Source organism: Psittacula echo (assembly GCF_963264785.1).
Source record: "Psittacula echo genome assembly, chromosome: 29".
Classification (NCBI taxonomy): domain Eukaryota; kingdom Metazoa; phylum Chordata; class Aves; order Psittaciformes; family Psittacidae; genus Psittacula; species Psittacula echo.
Window position 1 is genome coordinate 228,193 of NC_137764.1, and position 16,907 is coordinate 245,099.

The 16,907-nt window shown below is 57.8% G+C and overlaps 2 protein-coding genes across 4 annotated transcripts; both read right to left on the reverse strand.

Annotated features, from left to right (window-relative positions):
* Window positions 1–1,218: 1,218 nt before the first annotated feature.
* DHX34 (DExH-box helicase 34) lies at window positions 1,219–12,789 on the reverse strand. 3 transcript variants are annotated; one of them, XM_080636015.1, is made up of 18 exons: window positions 12,704–12,789; window positions 11,703–12,374; window positions 10,177–10,488; window positions 9,826–10,095; window positions 9,223–9,325; window positions 8,915–9,132; window positions 8,615–8,789; window positions 8,329–8,522; window positions 8,126–8,227; window positions 7,808–8,044; window positions 7,561–7,728; window positions 7,365–7,476; window positions 7,133–7,239; window positions 6,780–7,037; window positions 6,224–6,400; window positions 6,026–6,152; window positions 5,140–5,383; window positions 3,282–4,392 (listed from the first exon to the last, which is right to left on the reverse strand). In XM_080636015.1, exons 2-17 carry the CDS (start codon window positions 12,348–12,350, stop codon window positions 5,250–5,252), a joined length of 3,342 nt encoding a protein of 1,113 aa, XP_080492141.1. In that variant the 5' UTR covers window positions 12,351–12,374; window positions 12,704–12,789; the 3' UTR covers window positions 3,282–4,392; window positions 5,140–5,249. The 3 variants fall into 3 exon arrangements, with proteins under 3 accessions (XP_080492139.1, XP_080492141.1, XP_080492140.1); XM_080636013.1 differs by lacking the exon at window positions 3,282–4,392 and adding an exon at window positions 1,219–2,511 and having other exon boundaries at window positions 6,026–6,400; XM_080636014.1 differs by having other exon boundaries at window positions 6,026–6,400.
* An 825-nt stretch (window positions 12,790–13,614) lies between these two features.
* Window positions 13,615–16,160, reverse strand: C5AR1 (complement C5a receptor 1). The gene is made up of 2 exons (XM_080636029.1): window positions 16,099–16,160; window positions 13,615–14,815 (listed from the first exon to the last, which is right to left on the reverse strand). The coding sequence occupies exon 2, from the start codon at window positions 14,803–14,805 to the stop codon at window positions 13,747–13,749; it is 1,059 nt and encodes a 352-aa protein (XP_080492155.1). The 5' UTR covers window positions 14,806–14,815; window positions 16,099–16,160; the 3' UTR covers window positions 13,615–13,746.
* Between the last annotated feature and the right edge of the window lie 747 nt (window positions 16,161–16,907).

Below are 16,907 nucleotides of genomic sequence, written 5' to 3' on the forward strand. Positions count from 1 at the left end.
CAAGGCCCAAGGGTCCTGTGCATGGGAGCAGGGAGGCGGATCCAGGGATGCGAAGCAGCATCCCAAGCTTCCGTGGTGCGGTGCCAACGTGGGGCTGGTGCTGGATGCTGTTTGCACGCTGAGGAGTTGGCGCCTTGCTCCTCTTTGCTTGGCAGCTCGGCCTCATCACTGGGTTGTGCTGCAGCACGTTTGTCCTGCCTGGAGGAGGTGACAGGAGCTGTGGGGAGAACAGAGGAGCCAAATCCATAGGGATAACAGCAGCCAACTCAGCAGCATCCCCTTCACTGTTCACTGAAGAACAGGCAGGAAAGGAAGGGCTTTAAGGCTCAGATTGAAATCCAATGTCATGTCCTATAGCATCAAGAAGGTCCCCAACTTTTCCTTTTCCAGCTGGAAGCTGATCCCATCCCTTATCCAAAGCCCCTCTCCGGGTTTCCTATAGCCCCTTTAGGCACTGGAGCTGCTCCAGAGCTGGATGCAGGAGTGCAGGGGGGGTTCAGTGCATTGGAAGCATCTCCCGGCCTTTCCTGCATCCCTGTACTCGGGATGTGCCAAAGGCTCACACTGCTCCCAGTCTCTGGAGCTGTGCTACAAGCATCAGTAGGAGCAGCAATTGCAATGCCAAGGATGCACCAACTGCTTTCGCGTATGGTTTCCATCTCTGCATGGTTTCCATCTCTGCATGGTACCCACCTCTGCATGGTATCTGCCTCTGCATGGTACCCACCTCTGCATGGTCTTCATCTCTGCATGGTACCCACCTCTGCATGGTATCTGCCTCTGCATGGTACCCACCTCAGCGTGGTCTTCATCTCTGCATGGTCCCCACCTCTGCATGGTCCCCATCTCTGCGTGGTCCCCACCTCTGCATGGTCCCCATCTCTGCATGGTCTTCATCTCTGCATGGTCCCCACCTCTGCATGGTCCCCATCTCTGCACAGTCCCCACCTCTGCATGGTCCCCACCTCTGCATGGTCCCCACCTCTGTATGGTCCCCATCTCTGCACAGTCCCCACCTCTGCATGGTCCCCACCTCTGCATGGTCCCCACCTCTGCATGGTCCCCATCTCTGCATGGTCTTCATCTCTGCATGGTCCCCACCTCTGCATGGTCCCCATCTCTGCACAGTCCCCACCTCTGCATGGTCCCCACCTCTGCATGGTCCCCACCTCTGCATGGTCCCCACATCTGCATGGTCCCCACCTCTGTATGGTCCCCACATCTGCATGGTCCCCACATCTGCATGGTCCCCACATCTGCATGGTCCCCATCTCTCCATGGTCCCCACCTCTGCATGGTCCCCATCTCTGCGTGGTCTTCATCTCTGCACGGTCCCCACCTCTGCACGGTCCCCACCTCTCCCTGAGGGCAGCAGCAGGTAAGAACCCAGCCCAAAAGGATGCTGCCAGCCCCATGGGCATCTCCCATGGAGGCAGCCTCGAGCCCTCCTCTCCATACCTGGGAACAGATGCTATTTCTGGGAGCTCGGCAGCTAAACATAGCCCAGCTCCCTGCATCAACCGAGCTGCCAGCTCCTTGATTTATGGGAGCAGCAGCTCCTGCTTAATGAGAGCAGTTGGGAGGCTGCCAGCCCGCAGCATATGTGGAAACGGGTCCTTTGGAAGCAGGGGGGAAGATGGGAAGGGGGATGCTGAGTGCTTGGCAAGGCAGGTTTGAGGCTCTCTCCTGCCTTCCCAACCCCCTGCCCTGTTAAGAGTGCTCTGGATGCACTGAGGGATGAGCAGGGATAAACGGGAATGGGGTTGTCTTACCCAAGGGATGCTCCTGCTCTTCCAGGTGGGGAGAAGGGATACAGGTGCTTATCTCCCCATAGATGTCCTATAGGATCATCCAATCACAGAATGGAAAGGACCTGAACATCATCCATGGGCAAGGATGCCTCACACTGGACCTAGTGCCACGTTAAACCATGTTAAACAGCCACAGGGATCCATTGCCATGCCCTGCTTCCCTATGCTCTAGTCCAGGGGCCAGCAGCATGGATGCGAATTCACTTCCATCCCTTTACACCCGGATCCTCGTCGCCTGCAGCTTGCACTTTCCATGCAGGAAGTGATGGCCTAGAGGATGGAGCTGGGGTGAGAGGCGTCTCCCTCATTTCCAGCTTTGAGGAATCCCCTCGGATGCTGCGTTTCAATGGATGCCGATATCCCAGGAGCAAGCAAAAGGCTGTTTTGAGCAATGAGCCCCATTGTCTCTCCTGTTAAGTACCATCACTAACGATGCAGAACGGAAGCAATCCATCCAAACATGGGAATTACACGGGATGAGTTGGATGCTTTGGATCAGGGATGACGAGGAGCCAGATCCAAGCACTGGAGGCAACATCCAAAGCTTCTTCCTTTATCAAAGCACATATTTACTCTGTGTAGGCCCAAGGGCTGCTTGCAGCTCCCAGGCGAAGGAGCAGGGAATGGATCCACGTCTATGCGGCACATCCACGTTTATGGAGGGGGTTTTGGGAGCTTCCTTGCTCCAAAGCAGTTTGCCCTGGAGAAGAAGCTTTTATGGAGCTATCACAGCGCTGGTACAGAGCCCTGTGCAACAGGCAGTGCTCAAGCTCATGGTTGCACGAGGCTAAGTGCAAAGCAAAGGGTGGATGTGAAGGCCTGAGAACACTGAACTGTGCTTCCATACCCCTGCTGAGGCAGTAAATTGCCTGCAGTGATTTAATGAGCTCGGAGCAATTCCCATCCATCGCTGCTCCTCCCTACTAAAAGCCACATAAATGGGATTTTCCCACATTCCCACTTTCCCGTGGAGGAGAAGAGGAGGAACAAATCCCCCTGGGAAGCTCGGGGCTCCCCCGTGGGTTGGAATTGCACGGGCTTGGGGTTTACCCCTTAACAGGGCACTGCGCAGCTGAGCCGTCCCGTTTGGGCTGCATCCCTAAGGCGCCGGGATGCTGCCGCCTGGCTGGGTACCATCGGGATGCACAGGAGGATGCTGGGTTAACTGTGGGCAACAGAGCCCTCCCTCTCGGCCTTGCTGTGGCAGAAAGGGGCACGAGGGCAGGATGGCTCAGCTCAGACGTATTGCTTATCTTTTTGATAGCATAGCTTTTAGATTTCTAGTGTATTTTTATATTGATATATTTATATTATCTTTATATTTTATATTATTATATTCATAGATTTTTATTTCGATTTCATATGTATATTTTTACATCTATTGTGTAATTTTATATCACATAGTATATATTACTTTTTTATATTTATGGTATATATTTATAGATGGAATTTACCTGGAGTTCTGGGTGTAGATAGATAGATATATAGATAGATATAGAGGTAGATATATAGAGATAGGTAGATAGATATAGATAGAGAAGGGTAGATAGATATAGAGATACATATAGATAAATATAGATACAGAGATAGATATAGACAGACAGATAGATAGAAAAGATGCTGAGATAGATAGATAGATAGATAGATAGATAGATAGATAGATAGAAAAGATGCTCCCAAAGCAGTAGGGAAGAAGAGCCTGAAAACAGGGATATTCCTGGGCAAAAGCAGGGGATGCCTTTCCCCTTTTCCTTCTTTCCACCTTTCTTAATCTGTGCTCAGCTCAAGGAAGAAAGAGAATTCAATCGAATGGAATCAGAGAGAGAAAAAAGGAGGAGAGGGGAAAACCCCAGTGAATTCTTTATTGAGCTTTCATTGCAAGCACGGTTCCAGATGGGCTCTGAAGATGGGGAGGGCGGAGGGGTTTGCTCCTCTGCCAGCACCAAATCCAAGCCAAATCCAGCCTTTTTCCACCACCTTTTCCTCCCATATCCAGAGGGCACAGAGGGCTGAAATGAGGCTCTACCCTGCACCTCCCTTTAAGTGAGAGGCCAGCACCATCCTGTAGGTGACTTCCTGAGCCCAGCCCAAAGCAAAACCATTGCAGCTTCCTCGGACACACTTGGGTCATGCAGGGAGCTGGAACTAGATCATCTTAAGGTCCTTTCCACCCCACCCCATCCTATGAGACCCTATGATAATCCACCCTCCTAAAGGGCATGGCAAAGAGTTGGGGCTCCTGTAGCCTACAACAGCGAAGCCAGAGCCAGCTGATGGCTGTTGCCATGGCACGAGCATCTCCATCCCACCTCGCTGCCATAGCAACAGGGACTCACTCGGACCATCATCCCCCTATCAACACCACTAAACTGGGGGGCACAGCTCTCCCCGTACCCCCAAAGTGGGCTGGGACGGTGCTGAGCTAAGGCCCAGGCAGCTAAAGGACTGAATTAAGACCCCGACTCAATGGATGTGCTCAGGCAATCACCTCAAAGGAATTGCTGCCAGTGGAACTCCCTGCACCCAGCAGGGATTCAGGACAGATAAAGGCCAGCACGAAGGGGAGGGCACCCTGGAGTCACTGGGAGGGAAAAAGGGGAAGAAAGGGAAGAAAACCCATTTAGAAAGGAGAAAAGGGGACAGGAAGCACTCAGCATCCTTCCACTTGCATCTCTTCCCCCTCTTTTACAGCCAAGACCCTGCTCCTGACCCTGCTTGAGCCCGACACAGCACAATAATCAATGCATTTTAAATGCCTCTGCACATCCCTGTCCTTGTGGGATTTGCTTCCACAGGGCACAAGGGGGGGGATTTGCCTTTCTCCAGGCTTTTCCAGCCCCAAAACCATCGGAGCCAGCCCCAACTCCTGAGGCTTTCCGACATCAAGGCGGCATCCCCTCACTGTGCATCCCAAGGGATGCTCAGGTCACTTGTTAGTAAGATCTGGGGGGGGAGTTGGGACTGGTTCTGAGGCTTGGTGGTGGTAAAGTCGTGGCACAGACCCCTCTGATGCTCTTCCCATAGCATACAGGAAGGAAAGGAGATGAGGGAGGGATGAGTCTGGTATTGGAGTGCCACCCACTGGCTATGCTGCACCAGGCAGCATCACAGGCAGAAAACAGCCCCAAGACCACCCAACCCCCCCCCCCCCGGCCTGCAGACACCTAAGGGGAGCCCCAACCTCCAAACCAGAGTTCCCCCAACTCTATTCATTTACCAGGGGGTGAAATTGGGGTGCCCCCCCCAGCTGAGGACACCCAAGAGCATCCATGCTGAGCCACAGGAGCCACCAGAACACCCCTAAAGCACCAAATCCAGCCACACTCACCCAACAGCCATAGGGTTGGCAGTGCTGGGGGGGGTGTTCCTGCTGTTCGGGGGGGGTCTCCTGGCTTTTCCTTTGGGATAAGGGGGGGGATCCCGGTGGCACCAGCCCGGTCAGAGGTGTTGCTTCTTGTGGCGCAGGATCTCGGTGGGGGTGAAGGTGAAGTCCTGCTGGCAGATGTCACAGTGGTAGGGCCGGTGGAGGGCTGAGGCTTTGGATGAGCTCTCGGCTGCTTCTTCTGGGGGGGCTGTGGGGAAAAAGAGGGATCAGGAAGGGATCAGGGCACTCCTGAGGAGAAGGACTTGGGGTGCTGCTGCTTTGGGGTGTGCTTGAGCCCAGAACCCCCTCTATGTGCTGGGCTGCATCAGTAGGAGCATGAGCAGGTCCAAGATGATGCTGCCGCTCTACCCTGCTCTGCTGAGACCCCACCTGCAGCCCTGGGTGCACTTGTGGTGGCCTCAGCATCAGGAGGACGTGGAGATGCTGGAGCAAGGCCAGGAGGCCTTGAGGATGCTCTGGGGCTGGAGCAGCTCCCATAAGGAGCCAGGATGAGAACATTGGGGCTGGGGGAGAGAAGCTGCGTGGGGAGCTCAGAGCAGCTCCCAGGGTCTGAAGGGGGCACAAGGATGCTGGAGATGGGACCTTCATCAGGGATTGGAGCCATAGGACAAGGGGTGATGGGTTCCAACTGGAACAGGGGTTGTTCAGGTTGGACATAAGGAAGTGAGGACGCTGGCATGAGTTGGATGGAGAAGGTTTGGATGCCCCATCCCTGGCGGTGTCCAGAGCCTTGGGTGACACAGTTTAGCGTGAGACATCCCTGCTCATAGCAGGTCCTTTCCAACCCGTTCCAACCCCAATTCCAATCCAAGCCAGGGGGGAAGCTCACCCTCGGCGGGGGGCCGACAGGAGCTCTCATGGCACATGCGCTCCAGGGGGGTGAAGGGCATGTGCAGCTGGCAGTGGGGACAGGTCCAGAAGCTCCGCAGGCAGTTGCTGTAGAGGTCTGTGTCCATCTGTGGGGCGCAGAGGGGATGCTCAGAGGGATGCAGGAGGAGCAAGGGGGATGGCAAAGGGAGGTACTCACAGCCAGGCAGTTGTAGGTGAGGAAATCAGTGACCCTGTGGCCGCCTTTCACCTCGTCGGGTCTCATCTCCATGCCCTGGAAGAGGCCTGGGAGGTGGGGAGCTGCAGCCACCAGCTGAGGACCAATGTAGAGGTTCTGCTTCTCCAGCCCCGTGAGCTGGTGCAGGCGGTACGGGACCTGCGAGGGGATACAGGGACATCAGGGATGCTCCTGCTCCCCTTTCCCAGCCTCCAAGGTGCTGGAGATGGGGGCAGAGCCATCTGCACTGTGGTCACAAAGGGAATCAAAGCTGGTGAAGGGATGGCGGAGGGAATGATGGGGTTTAGTGTGGAGAAGAGGAGGCTCGGGGGGACCTTCTCACTAAAAGGAGGTTGTAGTGACGTGGGGTTGGTCTCTGCTCCCAATGGATAGGATAGGGGAGGTCGAGATAGATATTGGGAACGATTCCTTCTCCAAAGGGTGCTTGGGCATTGGAATAGGCTGCCCGGGGTAAGGATTGGACTGCATGAGCTTAAAGGGCTTTGCTATGAGTCTATGACGCAGGGATTGCCATCACCTTCTCCTGCAGGAAGTCCAGCAGCCCCCGGCTCAGCACGGACACATCCCGGTTGCTCGGCCGTCGGCCCAGCTCCTCTTCCCCGTTTCCCAGCAGCTGATGGAGGAGCTTTTCCCAGGCAGAGCGGAGCTGCAGGGCCACGGAGAGCAGGCGCACGGCATCGTCCGCATGGGGAATGGTGACCTCCAACCAGCCATCGGCCACCAGCCGGGCACAGTCGGCACTGGTGTCCAGGGACCGGGAGAAGAGCAGGAGAGCCTGGAGGAGGAGCAAAGCCAAGCGCTGGGGGGGGTGAGGAAGGCTTCCAAGGGGGGGTTGGCAGAGGAGGAGGAAGAGGAGGGTGAAGGGCTCACCTGTAAGGCTGGCACCCGCACGCAGTTCACCAGGTAGGGCTTGTTGGTCTCGAGCAGCGAGACGAAGGCGAGGAGCTGGTGGCGGTGGCTCAGCCCCTCCTCAGGGTCTGCAAGGGATCAGAGGTGTCAGAAGCATCCCCAAGCTCTCCCCATCCCCGTCCCCCCCGAGGCTCAGCAACGCCTTCAGCGGACGAGGCAGAGCCAGTTCCTCTGGGATTGGGGTTGTCCTCACCTCTGGCCCCACCACGTTCTGCTTTCTCCTTGTCGTGGAGCAGCTCCGGGCTGGTGGCAAAGACAGAGGTGGGATGAGGCACAACGCCCGCCTTGCTCCTGGTGTGGAAGATCTGCAGCAAGAGGCAAGCGAGCGTTGAGGGACAGCAAGAGGCTGCTGGGGACCAAGGGATGGGGATGGAGCAAGGGCTCAGGACCTGCTCCGAGTCCTTGCGGCTGCCGTTGAACTGGTCGGGCAGAGCCAGCTGCGGGTACAGCCCCCGGCACAGCACCAGCTTGAGCAGGGTGAGCTGGGAGGAGGACAGCACCAAGCTGGATGCGGCCTGGAGCTCACTCACGTCGTGCCGGAGCTTGAACTTGACGTCCTGCAGGCAGGGAATGGGCGTCATGGACCTGGGCCGCCCGCATCCCTCATCCCGGAGAGGAGCCGGAGGCAGGGATCACCTGGATATCGATGCTGCGCTCGCCCTTCTCATGGGAGCCACCATCCTCTTCCTCACCGGAGGAGGCGTCTGCTCCATCCTGCAGCCGCAGCATCTTGCGCTTCCGGCCCTCGGTCTCCGTATGGGAATGCCAGAGCCGGTGCAGCTCCCGGCGTTCCCGGTGCCGGCTCTGCCGGCTGTAGCTGTCGCTGGGCTGGTCGGGAGCATCCTCCAGCAGTTGGTGGTCCCGAAGCAGCTCCTGGGATGGGGCGGAGGGAGAGGGATGGATGGGTTGGGGCCGGATTCCAAAGGCAAATCCCAGCCTTGGATCGGGTCCTACCTGGAATTGGCGCCGCAGGTTGGCAGCCTCATAGAGGCGATTCTCCTCCAAACCCCGCCGCCGGCACCACTTCCGAGAGCTGCTCCCACGCTCCGACTTCACCTGCACCGGGACAGCCCCGCTCAGCACCGGGCAGGGGCACAGCATCCCCAACCCCCCCAAATCCCAAGGGAATCAGCCCCATCCCGAAGCAGGAATCCCACCTGGACCCACTCATTGAAGATGTTGAGCAGCGTCAAGGGGTCCCCGTGGGGGCTCTCGAGGGGCTGCCGGGCCACGGCGCACTCCGGATTGGGGTGCGTGGGGCGCAGGAAGGGGGACGGGACGCTCAGCACCGCTGCCACCGTCAGCGTGGGCTCGGCCAGGCCAAACAGGGCGCCCAGCACCAGCATCTTGCCTGCGGGGTGAGGGCAGGATGGGCAGCGAGGGGTGGGGAGCCCCCTCTCCATGCTCCTCACACCGTCAAAAGGGTACCCCTGGGTTACTCACCCACCACCACATCCACGGGCAGCTGGGCCAGAATGTTCCCAATGGGCGTCAATTGCTCGGCCTCATCCAGGGCTCCTTGGTCCTTCAGGTACCTCACGGCTGTCTCCAGGCTGGAAGAGGGAGGAGGCTCCAGGAAGGGGAAGGTGCGGGGGTCCCCCAGCCCCATGCTCTTCAACTGGAAAAGAACGAGCCCAATGATGACGGGAAGAGCCCCCCCCAAGAGACATCACACTCTGGTGCTTGAGCCGCAGCCCTGATCCCCCCAAATCTCCACCAAGGAGACCCCATCACCCCCATTACCTGCAGCACCAGAGCATCCAGAGCCACTCTCTGGATCTCAGGCACTGGATAGGGAGGAAAGGCATCGTAGTCGGCTTTAGCATAGAGCCGGTAGCAGACCCCGGGGCCGGTCCTGCCGGCGCGGCCCTTGCGCTGCTCGGCGCTGGCTTGGCTGATCCAGAACTCCTGCAGGCGCTGGAGCTTGCCCTGAGGGTCGTAGCTCATCTCTTTCACCTTCCCTGCAGGGAGCAGGATGCATGGAGAAGCTCATGGGAAGCAGGAGGAAGGAGTTTTCCCACTCATTGGGATGGGGAGGGGGGGGTTTTAACCTGAATCCAGGACGAAGCGCACCCCATCGATGGTCACCGAGGTCTCGGCGATGTTGGTGGAGAGGATGCACTTACGGACCCCGGGAGGGGGAACATCAAAGACCTGGGGAAGGAGAAACCATGGAGCTCCAAGGAGCAGGAAGGGGCACCCCAAGAGCCCCCCCATAACCCGGCTTGAGCTCTGGGAGCCCATGGGGACGCTGCAAGGGATGGAGCAGCTCTGCTTGGAGCCAGGCTGGGTGAGCCTGGAGGAGAGAAGGCTCCATAAGGAGAGACCTTAGAGCAATTCCAGTGCCTAAAGGGGCTGCGGGAAACCTGGACGTGGGATGAAGGGATGGGACAAGGGGGAATGGGTTTAAGCTGCCAGAGGGGAGATTGAGATGGGATCTGAGGCAGAAACTCTTCCCTATGAGGATGGTGGGACACTGGGATGGGTTGAACGGAGAAGGTTTGGATGCCCCATCAAGGCCAGGTTGGACGGGGCTTGGAGCCACCTCCTCCAGTGGACGGAATCCCATGGCAGGGGCTTGCAACTGGGTGAGCTTTAAGCTCCCTTCCCACCCAAACCCATGGTTCCCTGATACCCCCCCCCGTTTTACCCACCTTATCCTGCTCCGCCACCGAGAGGGTGCTGTGCAGCGGGAGCACGATCCAGCGCTGGGTACAGGCAGCGTAAGTCTGGGCTGCCTCCAGCACAGCCCCAATCTCGGCCACCCCGCTCAGGAACACCAGCAGGTCCCCCCGCTCCTCGGCTGGGTACTTGTGGTCGATGGCCTGCATCACCCTCAGGTAGGGCATCGGATCCAGGCGCTCCCATTTCCCTGCCTTCGCTGTTGCCGGCGCTTCTTCCTTAGGGATGGGCTGGTAGATGACCTGCAGGAGAAGGGAGCAGGAGGTGAGCTCTGTGCCTGGACCGCAATGGGATTGATCCCAGACATCCCGCCCCAGCCTCACCGAGATGGAAAAGCTCCTCCCAGGCACCTGCAGCACCGGAGCATCCCCGAAGTACCTCGAGAAGAGGGGGATGTTGATGGTGGCCGACATCAGCACCAGCTTCAGGTCGGGCCGGGCGGGCAGGAGGCGGCGCAGGACCCCCAGGAGGACGTCCCCGTAGAGGTGCCGCTCGTGGACCTCGTCGGCGAGGAGGACGCGGTAGCCCCGCAGCGCCGGATCCCGCTGCGCCTGCCGCAGCAGCAGCCCCTCGGTCAGGAAGAGCAGGCGGGTGGCGGGCGAGCGCGTGCTCTCGAAGCGGATCTGGTACCCGACCTGCAGCCGGAGCAGGAGGAGGGGGCAAGCGGAGACGGGGGGGAGAAAAGTTGGGTGGAATCGAAGGAATAAGGACAGAATTTGGATAAAGGTGAAGGCATTAGGATAAAATGGAAGGAATTTGGATAAAATCTGCATAAAATTAAAGGGATTTTGATAAAATTGAACAAATTTGGGCAACATTTGGATAAAATTGAAGAAATGTGGATAAAAATGAAGACTTTTGTATAAAATTCGTATAAAGTTGAAGGAATTTGGATAAAATTGAAGAAATTTGGACAAAATTCAGATAAAATTGAAGGGATTTGTATAAAATTCGGATAAAACTGAACAATTTTGGATAAAATTGAAGAATTTTGGATGAAATGTGTATGAAATCGAAAAAATTTGTATAAAATTGAAGAAATTGTATAAAATCTGTAGAAAATGGAAAAAATTTGGATAAAATTTTGACAAAACTGAAGGAATTTGGATAAAATTTGGATAAAATTGAAGAAATTTAGATAGAATTTTGATAAAATTGAAGGAATTTTGATAAAATTTGGACAAAAATGAAGGAATTTGTATAAAATCTGTCTAATTTTGATAAAATTTGGTTAAATTTGGAGAAATTTTGAGAAACTTGGAGAAACTTGAAGACAACTCGGCTAAAATTTGGGTAAAATTGAAAAAAAAAGACAAAATCTTTGTAAATTGAACAAATTTGGGTAACATTAATTATATTAATTATTTATTTATTAAATTTTTAATATTTTTAATAATTTATTAATATTTATTAATTAATTATTGTATAAAATTGAGAATTTTATACAAATTTGAAGACAAATTGGGTAAAATTTGGATAAAACTGAAGGCAACTGGATAAAATTTGGTAAATTTGAAGCAATTTGAAGACAGTTTGGACAAATTCGAAGACAATTCGGCTAAAATTTTGGTAAAATCAAAAAAAATGATAAAATTTTGATAAAATTGAAGGAATTGGGGTAAAATTTGTATAAATTTGAAGAATTTTACAGAAATTTGAAGACAATTTTGATAAAATCTGGTGAAATTTTGAGGAATTTGGGGAAACTTGAAGACAATCTAGATAAAACTCGGACAAACCTGAAGACAGCCGGATAAATCTTGCCTCCGTTTGAAGAAACAGCCCTTCCTCCACCCAGCACCCCCACGGGGAAGCCCCCAGTGCCTCCCAGTTGCACGGCAAAGCTCACCTGGCTCCCGTACTGGTGCAGGCTCTCAAAGGCCACCCTCTTGGCCAGCGAGACGCAGGCGATGCGCCGGGGTTGGGTGCAAGCCACGTGGCTGTAACCGGCGCCCAGCAAGAACTGGGGCACCTGGGTGGACTTCCCGCAGCCGGTGTCCCCCGCCACCAGCACCACTTGGTGCTGCGCCACGGCGGCCAGGAGCCGGTCCCGGTATTGGGCTATGGGAAGCGCAGCCCGTTCCCGTTGCACTTTGAGCAGCTTGGCGAAGCTTTGCTTCTGGTTGAAGTCCAGGTAATGCAGCAGAGCGCAGCGGAATTCCCAGCGGCGTTCCATAGGGATCCCGGCCTCCACGGCGGGGCTCAGCACCGAGAGGTTGATGCGGTACCGGGGGTCGTAGCGGGGGGGCAGCAGGAGGGGAGCGGTGGTTGTGGCGGGCTCCGGGGCTGGATCCCGGTCCGGTTTCTGGCTCTGGAAGCGTCGGAGGCGTTGGAAGAAAGTCCAGAAGTTGGGAATCTCCTGGGAGCTGATGGGAGCCTGCCCGTGGAAGTAGAGCTCCTCCAGCCGGCGCCGTGTGCCGGGGCAGTCCCAATCCCAATGGGAAGGGGAAGGATCCCGCTCCCGACGCCGGGATCTGCTCTCCTTGTCCCGAGGCATCGCTGAGGGCGCAGCCGGAGCCTCCTGTGCCAAGGGAATGAACGGGGTGAACGGGGGGGCCTCTCAGAGCCACCCCCCCACCATCACCACCAACACAGCCAGAGCCCGCTCGCCACCACCGCCGGACCCGGACCCGCTCCGGTCTCGCTCCGGCCCCGGTTCTTCACCCGCTCCAGGCCCCGCTCCGGACTCGGTCCCGCACCCGCTCCAGGCCCTGCTCCGCTCCCGGTCCCGCACCCGCTGCAGGCCCCGCTCCGGTCCCAGCCCCTCACCGGCTCCAGACCCGGTCCCTCACTCGCTCCAAGCCCCGCTCCGACCCCAGTCCCCCACCCTCTCCGGACCCGGTTCCTCACCCGATCCGGTTCCGATCCGGTTCCGCTCCAGCCCTGAGGCCGCTCCGGCAGAGCCGGGCCCGCTCCGCGCTCGCAGCGCACCGACAGGAAGCACCACAGGGCCGCCAGGGGGCGCTCAAGGGTAGCAGCGTGCGAGGGGCGGGGCTTGGCGGGGCTTCCGGGAGCTGCCCGCTCCTCGTCCCTGCGTGTCCCCACGTGCCCCCGTGTCCCCCCTTGTCCCTCCATGTCCCTCCATGTCCCACCCATATCCCACCCATGTCTTCCTCATTCCCATGTTCCCAGTGTCCCCATGTCCCCCTATATCCCATAATTCCATGTCCTTCCATGTTCCCAATGTCCTTATGTCCCAATGTGCCCAATATTCCCATGTCCCCTCCATCCCCATCGATGCCAACTGCCCCCTCCATCCCCATCGATGCCAACTGCCCCCTCCATCCCCATCGATGCCCGACTGCCCCCTCCATCCCCATCGATGCCAACTGCCCCCTCCATCCCCATCGATGCCAACTGCCCCCTCCATCCCCATCGATGCCCGACTGCCCCCTCCATCCCCAACCACCCCCATTGAGCCCACACCACCCCATGGGGCAGCTCCCAGCACCCACGACAAGGAACGGGGACGGAAGCGCCGCGGTCCCGCTTGCATCACCGCGAGCTCTGTGGCAACCAAAGCAGCGGGAACGTTGCTCAATAACCCCCCAAAAAGCAGAACCAGGGCCCCGGGGGCTTGGTGGAGCTCCAGGGTTTATTGGTGCCGGTGGTTGTGGCTATGGTGATGCCAAAGGGCGGGGAAGGAGAGGCAGGACCCCATTAGTAGGGTGATGGAGAGGGGTTTAGTCCATGGCGGGTGGTGGAGATGAGCAGCTCCTATGGGGCTCACAGCTGGATACAGGGAGGTTGGAGAAGCAGGAGAACACGGTGCTGGGGGCAAGGTCCTCAGCCCCCCTAAGGAAGGTCCTTGGGGCACTCAGGTAAAGGGGGACGAAGGGGACATCATCTTCTATGGGGCCTCATCCTGCGTGCCCCCCCCCCCCCGCCGGCGCTCACACCACGGTGCCGATGCTGTTGTCCTCCACGGTGGACTTGGTCTTCATCCTGCTGTCCCCCACGGTGCTGGTGGGGTCATCGCTGAGCGCCCCGCGCAGCACCACCCGCCACGACCGCCACAACCTGGCCTTGAAGTCCTGCCCCATCACCACGTAGATGATGGGGTTGAGGCAACTGTTGATGTAGGCGACGCCGGCCACGGCGGCATCGGCGTCGGCGGCACCCTTGTACAAGGCGCTGCGCGGATGGGACGAGGCCAGGATGAGGCCCACGACGTGGTAGGGCAGCCAGCACACGAAGAAGCTGACGATGACCACCAGGATGAGCTTGGTGGCCCTTTGCGAGCGGGCGAAGCCCTTGGTCCGGATGCGCGCCAGGAGCGCGCCGTAGCAGGCGGTGATGACGGCGAAGGGCACCAGGAAGCCGAAGACGAAGCGGGCGCCGGCGGTGAGCAGCTCGGCCAGGCGCTGGTGGCGGCCCAGGGCCGCGTAGTCCAAGACGCACGTGGTCTTGAGGGCGAAGGCGTCGCGGCGCACGGTGCGGAAGGCGACGGAGGGCACGGTCAGCGCCGCCGCCAAGCCCCAGGCACCGGCGCTCACCCCGCACGCCAGGGCCGGGCGCCGGTGGTTGTGGCACCAGACGGGGCGGGCGACCAGGGCGCAGCGGTCGGCGCTGATGGCGGTGAGGAGGAGGACGCTGGCGAACATGTTGAGGACGGTGAGCGACGGCAGGAGCTTGCAGGCGAAGCGCCCCAAGGGCCAGTGGTGGTCCCAGGCCAGCGGGAGAGCCAAGAAGGGCAAGGCGAGGCAGCACAAGAGGTCGGCCACCGAGAGGTTGAGGAACCAGACGCCGTTGACGGTGCGGCGCAGCTCGAAGGCCGTCACCCAGATGACGGCGGCGTTGCCGACGACGCCGAGGAGGAAGATGAGGGTGTAAAGGGCCAGCACGGCGCGGTGGCCCGGCGGCACCCAGGACGTGTCCAGCTCGTAGATGTCGTAGGCGTCCCACATGGAGTCGTTGGAGGTGGTGTTGGGGAAGGAGAAGTCCAAGTCCATCCTGGAGCTCCTGGGGTAGGGAGGGGTTGAAGGGGCCTTCATTGGTACCTACGCTATGTGCCATGGGCATCTTCACCAAACCAAGGTGCTCAAAGGCCCGTGATGGGTTTGGGTTGAAGGGACCTTCATTGGCACCTACTCTATGCATTGTGGGCAAGGGCATCTTCACCAAACCAAGGTGCTCAAAGGCCCGTGATGGGTTTGGGTTGAAGGGACCTTCATTGGCACCTACTCTATGCATTGTGGGCAAGGGCATCTTCACCAAACCAAGGTGCTCAAAGGCCCGTGATGGGTTTGGGTTGAAGGGACCTTCATTGGCACCTACTCTATGCATTGTGGGCAAGGGCATCTTCACCAAACCAAGGTGCTCAAAGGCCCGTGATGGGTTTGGGCTGGAAGGACCCTCAATGATCACCCAAGGTGCCATGGGGCAAGGGCATCTCCACTAAAGCAAGGCCCTCAAAGCCCCATATATCATGTCCCACATAGGTTTTGGGTTGGAAGGCCTTTCAATGACCGTCCAAGGTGCCGTGGGCAAGGGTATCTCCACCAGACCAAGGTGCTTAAAGCCCCACAATGGGTTTTGGGTTGGAAGCACCCTCAATGACCACCCAACCCAACCTGGAGATGGAGCTTCCCCCCCCCCCCCCAACCTATGCCAGCCTCTCCCCATAAACCAGCTCTTCCTTATGTCCACCAGCATCCACCCCTCCATCCACCACATCCCTGCCCCTCCAAAGCAGCCCCATGGGATGCTCCTCCATGCATGCCCCCCCCCTCCGTTGTCCCCATGGCCACCAGGAAGCCGGCATTGCCCCACTTCCTCACCCCACTTCCCCCCATAGCCGTGGCCATGGTGCAAGAGCTCGGATGAGGAAACACCAAAGGAGCTGCAGCTCCAGAGGCTTCTCCAGCACCAGGGAGGGGACCATGGGGATGAGCCGGGATTGGATCCCAAGGGATAAAGAGGAACCCCCCTCAATGCGGCTAAGTGGGAATGGGGGAATGATGAAGGAGGAGGAGGAAACTCCAGGGAAGGTTTGGGAAGGATCCAGTGATCCGGAGCATGGGAAGAGGCCATCATCACCCATCTCCATCATCATCCATCACCATCATCATCCATCACCCACCATCATCATCATCACCTGGCACAGGAGCCGCCACCACCTCCCTCCTGCCCTCCATGGGTAAGAGCTACCCTAGGTGATCCCAATGGGAATGGGGCGGATGGAGAGCCCTGAATCCCGCCTTTTCCCGCTATTCCATCCCACCAAACCCATCGCATTCCCTTACCTGCGGCCCGGCGCTGCAGCCCCGTGCCCGGCGCGGTCCCGACCGGCTTTTATATGGGCCCGGCCAAGGGGAAGGAAAAGGAGGAGGAAGAGGAAGAGCTCGGCCCCAAAACCCCTGTTATGGGAGGGGGAAAGGGGCTGGGAAGGCTCCGGCTCCCGATGGGATAAGGGGGGGGGATCCCGAATGGACCCCCCCAAAGCCGGACAATGGAGGGGGATGATCCCTGTGGATAGCACCAGGGAATGCTGCTTCCCAACGGCTCCATGAGCAGGGAGGAGCGGGAGGGCTCCAACACCCCAAACCCTCCTCTTAGAGCCCCAAACCGCCTCGTTTCACCCCAAAAAGCAGGAGCCCCCCCAGCAGGGAACTTCCTGTTAGGGGGATCCCCCCCCGGTTTCCCAGGCATGGACACAACGGGGACCCCAGGGGCTAAAGGGGGGACCCTGGGGTTAAGGGTGACCCCGGGGCTAAAGGGGGTCCCCAGGGCTGTGATGGGGACCTTGGATCAACGTCGGGATGCCCGGATCAGTGTCAGGATCCCCGGATCAGTGTCAGGATCCCAGATCAGTGCCAGGATCCCAGATCAGTGTCAGGATCCCGGATCAGTGTCAGGATCCCGGATCAGTGTCAGGATCCCAGAATCAGTGTCAGGATCCCCGGATCAGTGTCAGGATCCCGGATCAGTGTCAGGATCCCTGGATCAGTGTCAGGATCCCCGATCAGTGTCAGGATCCCCGGATCAGTGTCAGGATCCCCGATCAGTGTCAGGATCCCTGGATCAGTGTCAGGATCCCCGGATCAGTGTCAGG